At 57.8% G+C, this 7918-nt stretch overlaps 1 protein-coding gene across 2 annotated transcripts in view; it reads right to left on the bottom strand.

Annotated features, from left to right (window-relative positions):
• Window positions 1–7912, bottom strand: part of FADS3 (fatty acid desaturase 3) — a 14281-nt gene extending 6369 nt beyond the window's left edge. For both annotated transcript variants that reach the window (XM_006911217.2, XM_015588885.2), the window contains exon 1: window positions 7657–7912. In XM_006911217.2, coding sequence (XP_006911279.1) covers window positions 7657–7872 — 216 coding nt within the window. In that variant the 5' untranslated portion in view covers window positions 7873–7912. The remainder of the gene's footprint in view (window positions 1–7656) is intronic.
• Window positions 7913–7918: the final 6 nt, after the last annotated feature.

Raw genomic sequence — 7918 nt, 5'->3', positions numbered from 1 at the left:
AAATAAATAATCTAACGTTCTCTGTAATAGCACGGTGGGGTGGGGTGCAATTCAGGAGAAGGGGTTACCGGAAGAAAAAGACAGGAACAAAGATAAAGGGCTGAGGAAAGACCCAGTCAGGAAATAGCCCGGGCAGTTCTGAACTGTCGGGAAACTTGAACTTCACACCGGGGGGTCTCATTTAGTTTTTCGTGATCTAATCTTGGTATAACTGGCTCATTACTGTTCACAGCTCTTCAACTGATTTTTATCCTTGGGCTTTCAGAGGCTCTCTCTGAAGCGGCTAGCCATAGCCACCCTGAACTGAAGCGGCAGTGTCTAGAATGGTGTCCTTGCGGGCCAGGGGAAGGTGACTGATTCCTGCTAAAGGAAATAGCTTTGAAGAAGGCTTACTAAGAACAGGGGCAACCTATTACCCCCTCACGAATGAGCCTATCAGCTTCCGGTGGGTGTCAAAACGGAAGTGACAGTCAGGTCCCTGTACCTACGGCCAGACATCCCACACAGTCCTAAGGGAAGGAAGCAGCTTAGTCACCCCCTAGCTCCCACTTAGAGGCCACACCTACAGGATCCACCTAAGGGGTCCCCTGTCCCGTTACCTGCTCTTTTACTGGCCCAGGGCAGCCTGGGGATTAGAGGGGCCGAGAGGGTGTGGCTTCTGGAATAACCTAGGCCCCCAGGTCGGCAGCCTTGTGGCTCCTTCCCAAGGGAGGACGCCTTGGCGTCCCTGACACGGGAGGGTGCTGTGTGAGTGCAGACTTCCTCCTCTCCTGGAAGAACCTTGACAGAGTGGTAACATACCTGGGAGGGAGGGGCTGGAGGGGAGGCTGGCCCCGCAGGGACCCCGCCCTGCTAGCGAGCAGTGGGCTTTGGCAAGGGAGCTGGGAGGGAAGACTGCTCTTGGGGCTCAGCTGACCCCACTCACTGTGACCTTGAGCGAGTCCATTCTCCTGCCTGGGACTAGGTAAACCCAGGGGACAGGTCTAGGGGGTAAGACTCCAGTACCATTCTGGCTCTGGACAGCTAACTTTTTCTTTTCCTTAATTTTTTAACTGGAGTAGAACAGATATAAAATTTACCATTTTAGAGATTTTTAAGTGTACAGTTCAGTGGCATTAAGTGTATTCGTATTGTCGGGCGGCCATCACCCCCATCTTCAGAACTTTTTCATCTTCCCCAACTAAACGCTGTCCCCATGAAACACTAACTCCCCCTCGCCCTCCCCCAGCCGCTGGTACCCATAGCTCTGCTTTCTGTCTATAAATGTGACTACTCTAGGGACCTCATAGAAGAGGAATCATACAATATTTGTTCTTTTTTGATTAACTGGTCACTTAGCACAGTGTCCTCAAGGTTCATCCACGCTGTAGCCTGCATCAAATTTACTTCCTTTTTGAAGCCAAACCAGCATCGACTCTGATCCCCTCATTTCCTCTGAAACTCCCCTGGCAGCACAAAGAACCCACACCTGCCCAGAGGCACACACGCTCACTCACGAGGACCGCCCCGAGGTGCCCACGTGTCATGGAAACGCAGCCAGTGTCTGATGCGTGTGCCTTCAGACAGGCAGACGTACCCACTACCCACCTGGGCACTGAGACTCAGCCACACAGACACAGACACAGACACACACACACACAGAGCCCACGCACGCTCAAGCAGACTCAGCCTCGCACGCACCCGTGCACACAAACTCAGCGCAGAAAGCAAGTGCTGTGGCTACGACCCCAGGATTTCCTGCCTCCAGCCCTTCCTCTTTCCCATCCTCTGTGTCGGTTCTGGGTTCCGGGGGGCCCCCCGCAGCCCCCAGGGCCCAGCTGCCCCAGCCCTTGAGCTGAGGAGCTGCCAGAGCAGGTGCTTTCTGCTTTCCTTTCCTCCAGGCCTAGGGTTGCACTGAGGGGGGTACAAAATCAGGCCAGCCCCCCAACCTCCCAGGGACCTCCCGCTAGGTCTATCCCTTGAAGGGAGTGACAAGGGGGAGGTGTGACCCCCTCAGGGCCCCCGGCTGCAGCTGTTGGGAGGGGCCGGGCTGGGCTGGGCAGGCCCTTGGAGAGCAGGGCGGGCAGCACTGAGCCTGAGCCTCCTGTGCTCCCAGCCCGGCAAAGTGAGTCCCTGGCCTCAGACCTAAACCTGATGCACTGGCAAATAGTTTTTTTCTGAAACACCGGCTGAGGCTCTGGGATGGAGTCCTCTCTGGACCTCCGCTTAAGGACTCCAGGGCTGAGCAGAAGACTCAGAGCAGTTAAGCCACTTACCCAGCTCCATCCGATGGCGGCTGGACCAGAACCCAGTCTGGCTGTATGACTGTGTGCGGGCCACTTGGCAGTAGCTCTGGGGTGGCCACTCCTGGGCCAGAGGGGAGGCCGTGGACCTCCTAGGTGGTGTCCTCACCATGAGGCTGGTCACCGTCCCAAGCAGCTAAGGACCCAGCTGCTTGGAAACTGGGCTATGGGGGACAGGAGAGAGGTCCTGGTGCTCCTGAGGCTGCACTGGCCAAGTTTCAGGGCCTGGAAGGAGACCTCGCCTTCACCTGCCCCGGCTCCACTCGGAAGCGTCCTCTTAGTGATGTGTGCAAACCCCGTAACCCTTCCGCCTAAGAAGGCAAAGGTGGCACTCAAGGTGTCTCGCTGGGTCTTGGAACAGAGTTGGGTCAAAGTGCAGGAATAAAAAATTGTGCCCCTAAACATAAGCTGCTGGTGGCTTATGTTTGTGGTGGTGCCTCAGAGCAGGGACTGGGGAGTAGGTATGAGTACGCAGACAAGAGCCAACCCTCTACAGCCCACAGGGCAAGGACGTGAACCATTTTACTGCTGAGGGAACAGAGGCTCCGCATGGTGGGGACACCTGCCCAGGTCACAGTTCGCAGAGGTAGAGCTGGGACCGAAACCAGGTCCATCATCTGTGACGTCCATGCGCTCCTGGGATACAGCTACCACCCAGCCCTGCCTTGGTCCCTCGGAGTGGCTCCTGCCCTGCTCCCCAGCCCTGAGCTCTGTGCAGCAGCCGGTCAAGATGTGGGGGTTGCGGGGGTGCTGCTGGAGCCAGTCTGCGGGGATGGACCCTGAGCCGCCACCGATGAGCTGGCCATGGAGCCACAGATCACGTCATCCCTCCGTTCTGTATCTTTCTGTCAGTAAATCAGGAACCACGAATATCCGCCTCGTGGGCCTGGCGGGGGAGGACCCAGTCAGTGCAGGGGGAGCACGTGGAAGGGGCCTGGCATCCGGCGAGCACCCCAGAGCCGAGCTCTGATCGGAGCACCCCCAGCCTGAGGCACCTCCTCCCGAGTCCACTCGGATTCCGTGCCCACGAAGGGTGGACCTCCGGGCGTGACATGGTGTGACAGGCTGTAGCAGAGGTTGCGTGCACCCTGTAGGTCAAGTCCTGGCCAGCCTGAAGCTGAGGGAACAGGAGGGCTGCTGGCCTCCTTTTATCCAGAGACGCGGTGGGGGCAGGGGAGCATTTCTGGTCACTCTCCAAAGAATCGGGAATGTTCCAGATCAGAAAAAAGGTGGAGCAGGGCTGCTGGGGTAGTCTGGGTCTGCTCGTTCGGGCTTTGCTGAGAAGGTGGCAGTGGGGTGGAGAGATGAGGGGTTGGGGGACACGCCTCCGAGGACTCCCCGGGAATTCCTCCCTCCCTCCCTCTCCCAGGTAGAAAGACAGGTTAGGAGCTCAGGCCCAGCACTCAGAGGCTCCTTCTCGTCCTCACCCTGGCACGGCTCACAGGAGGCCAACGGGGAAGCACTGTCCCTCTCCCCATTTTATAGATGAGGAAACTGAGGCATGAAGAGGCCGAAGGACACACAGCTCTGCATATGTCACATCCAACCCCTGCCCGTGCACAGAGCCCAGCTCTGTGCTCGGACAGATGCCCCCAGGAAGCCACCCTCGTCTCCCGGCACTGTTGGTGTCCCTGGTGACAGGCTGGCACACATGTCAGGCCCTCGTCCTCCCAACACCCTTGGCCTCACTAGTGTCACTGATCCAGCGGTGGCCCCGAAGCGGCCAGGCCCTCTGGCACTTGGTCCTTTCTCCACCATTAGGCTCTGGCTCTTCCCAGCCGTTTCGTGAGAAACCACGGCAGCTTGGGACGCCGGAGAAGGAAGGAGAGGGCTGCCAGCGTCCTCGGGCTGCTAGCGCCCCTGCCTCTGGACACCGTGTTCCTGCCCAGTGCCAGGCAATCCTGACTCCTCCCCCAGGGCATAGGCCACTGCAGCTCCCCTGGGAAGGGGCCTGGAAGGTGGGGACATTGCAGAGAATGCCTGCAGAGCCCAGAGAGGTCACAGACATGGGGAGTGGCCATAGGCAGCAGGGCTTTCAAGGAAGCCAGCGTGGCTGGTGGTGGCGAAGGGTGAGCTCTGGCACCAGGTCCCCTGCATTCACAGCCAGTCCCCTCTGGGGCCCCCTCTGGGGCCCCCTCTCCCTCCAGAGCCTCGGGACCTACCCTGCCTCTCCCCAGCTCCCACACACACACACGCCTGACCCTCCAAGCCCAAGAAGAAAGGCTCTGCCGTTCAAAGGCCCTAAGAGGATCCCTTCACATCACCCATATTCAACCTCAGTCTCCTCATCTGCAAAATGGGCTAACGCTAGCATCTGCCTCATTAGGTTGTTGTCTGAAGGCCACGCTGAGCGAAATCCCAACGGCTCCAGCTGGGAGCCTGCCTCATAGCATCTCTTGTCCTCTGCTCTGGCTATGCCTGCCCTTCAGGGCTCAAGTGAACGCCATCTTTTCTGAGTGGCCTCCCCTAACAGATTAAATCTATATCAGATTTCTCTGGCTTCCCTGCTCTGCCCTGCAAGGCCCCCAGCCCCTGCTACCTCTGGACCTCACCACTTGCCCCTCTCCCCTCCGCTCGACTCCAGCCACATGGATAGCCTTGCTATTCCTTGACTGCGTGGAGCAGGGTCCCACCTCCAAGCCTCTGCTCTAGCTGGTCCCTCTGCCAAGGAACTCTCTCCTTGCAGAGGTTTTGATCACAGTGAAATCTTCAGAGGTAAGAACAGAGTTTGGCACATGGGATATGTTCACTGAATATCTGCCGATGGGTTTAATGAACCAAAAATCAAAGAGCGAATGAATGGAATAAAAAAGCTAAGTCTCAGTAGAGCATGTGGTTAAGAGCATGGGCTGTGGGTCGAAATCCCAGACCTTTCTTTTAATTTCAAGTCACCTTGCCTCTCTGAGCCTCAGTTTTCTCATCTCTAAAGTGAGAATGACAATAGTACCTGCCTCATAGGGGTATCCTGAGGATTAAAAGAGAGTACCTATAAATCTGCCTTTGGAGCTTGGCACACAGTGAGTGCTCGGTGCCTGGCCCTGGTATGTCTCTGACCAGCAGCGGCCAGGCCTCGCCCCTCCCTGGCTGGCTCCACTTGTCTCAAGCCGCCTATGACTCTTAGACAAATCTGGCCCAGGGCCCAGAGCATTTTCCCCAGGGTACGGGCTTTGTATCCCAGGATGGCCACAAGCTGACTTAATGGCACAGGAACTCTGGGAATTTCCTGGCAGGAAGGCTTCTGTTGCCTGGACATGAGAACAGCTGATGGGCGGCCAGGGCTGGTGGAGGTAGCTGCAAGACAGCTGCCCCACCCCCACCTACATTCTAGGGCCCGGGATGGGACGCCTAGGGTCTGGCCTTGACCGCACAGGACACAGGGCTGGTCTAATACCTCATCTGCTCTGTGAGCCAATTGTGGAAATATTGGGGTCCCCCACCCCCAGCCACTTCATAACTCCTTTGGCCTGAGCAGACCAGGTATTTCTGGCAACTCCAGCCCAGTGTTTCGGGCCTTGAGGAAGCTAAGAGGTGGCCTAATGCAACTCTTCCTTGTTACAGACATGGGTAGAACCAGACAAGGTCACCCAGCAAAGGGGTGGCTATGCCATGGCTGTCCCAATATACTATACAGTTGATAGGGCACATCCACACTTATCAGCCAGCAACATATATTGACCATGGCAGGCCTGGGACCACAGAGTTGACAAGTCCCCATCCTGTCCTCAGCCAGCTTGCTGTCTGGCCCAGCTCTCCCCACTTTACAGAGAGGGAGACTGAGGCTCAGAGGAATGACGTGCCTGGTTCAAGGTCACTCAGAGCATCCAACGGCTAAGACAGAACCCAGCCCCAGGGAACAGACAGATTGTTTTTTGGAAACGAGAAACAGACTTTATTCGTGATGAATCAATATGAATCAAATGAGAAAACTGTCAGATGGAGGTCTCAGGGTCGAAAGCTAACTGTATAACGGGGTTCGCACGTGAAAAGGTCCCCAGCACAAGTCTGGGCACCAAAGAAGAAAAAATGGTCAACGAACGCCCTCTGTCGTCTTCGCCTTCCTCAAGTCTGCCTCCACCCTCTTCCACGGGTCAGAGGTTGGAAAAGGCCAGAGGAGACACCCATAGAATCCTCGAAGGGTGGCTAGGGCTCGGCCAGGACAAGGGAGGAGGTGTGGCACCTCGTACTCCCCACACCCTGGCAGAAATGCACACACACACAACCACACACAGAGATACACACAGTGTTCGCACATGTGGCTCCGCCTCATTGGCCCACGGTCAGCTTCAACTCCGTGGCCATACCCAGCCCCTCGGCACCTAAGGACAAGGCTTCCTGTCGCTTTCTAGAATTTTAGGAGGCTTCTGACCCTAATCCCTCAGCTTCCTAAAGCAGAAGTGGGGAATAAAGACCTTTTCCTTCAGAAAGAGTCTTGTGAAGATTGTCCAACACATGGGAGAAGGCAGTGGGCAGAGAGCAGGTGGCCTGGCCATAGAGATACCATCTCTTTTGCTGCCTAAAGTTCTGCCAGTTAGCGATTCATCCCCTGGGATCTTTAAGACCTCCTAGTACCCAGGGCAGCCAACTCAGATTTTTGGATGGTCAGGGACAGAGCATTGTGGCCCCAACTCCTACCCTCCCAGTGGGACCGCGGGAAAAGCGCTGGTGAGGGGGCCCAACAGGCTGTTTCACCACTAGATGTTCCCCCTGGACCAGGCCACGTCCCTCCTTGGCCAAGACATGTCTAGACCTGGGCTGGGAAGGGAAAGTCAGGGTCCCCAGGGGCCAGCCTGTTCCTGGAGTGACTGTGCTTCCCAAGGAGGCCCACCTAGCCTGGCTGGCAAAGTTCTCCCACATGCAGCTGCCAGCCCAGGAGAGGTGAGTCACCAGTCCTCACTGCCCTTTACAGGAGCTCTTAGACAAGCCACATACCTCTGAGTCCTGCCCAACCTTTGCTGCCCAGTCCCCGGCCCCTGATGGAACAGCCTTACCCTGCCCCCAGGGACCTCGCCCTACCCCTAGCTCCCAGCAAGTGTGAAGGACCTGGTCTGGGGGACCCAGAACTGGGAGGAGAAACCCCAGAACAGCAGGGAGGCCGGTCTCCTGGGACAGGCTCTTTCTGCCACGACACACCCACCTCTGAGAGCCCCTTCCTCCAGCACAGACCTGCTCCAGCCCAGCCCCATGTGCGGTCCTTCACGCAGAGACGTGGCCTCCCTACCTCACATCAGGCCCTGGCTAGTCCATCCCAACTCGGCGTCCCCGACCGAAGGTCAAAGGTCAGCGAGAGCAGGGAGGATGCTAAGGCCGCGCAGGCAAGGCTGGGCACACTGCTCACGATCAGGCCCCAGCGAGCGCCAGCGATGGGCTTCCTTACCGTGGCGTCCTCACCGCCGTGGTGGCCGATGAGGCGGCTGCCCCCCGGGTGCCGCTGTGCCCAGCGGCTGATGTCGTAGACGGCTCGATGACTTTTGTCGCCTGGCAGGTCGTGCGGGCGGATCTGCTCCCAGCAGAAGGTGGGCAGCGTCGCCCCAAGCTGCGCCGGCCCCTCGCGCGGCCCCGGACCCCCGCCGGGCTCCCCGATGCCGCCCATGGCTGCGTGCAAAAGTCCTTGGGCACCCGACACCTCTTCGGGGCAC

This window comes from Pteropus alecto, unplaced genomic scaffold, assembly GCF_000325575.1.
Source record: "Pteropus alecto unplaced genomic scaffold, ASM32557v1 scaffold43, whole genome shotgun sequence".
Classification (NCBI taxonomy): domain Eukaryota; kingdom Metazoa; phylum Chordata; class Mammalia; order Chiroptera; family Pteropodidae; genus Pteropus; species Pteropus alecto.
This window is presented reverse-complemented; position numbering and strand designations above follow the sequence as displayed.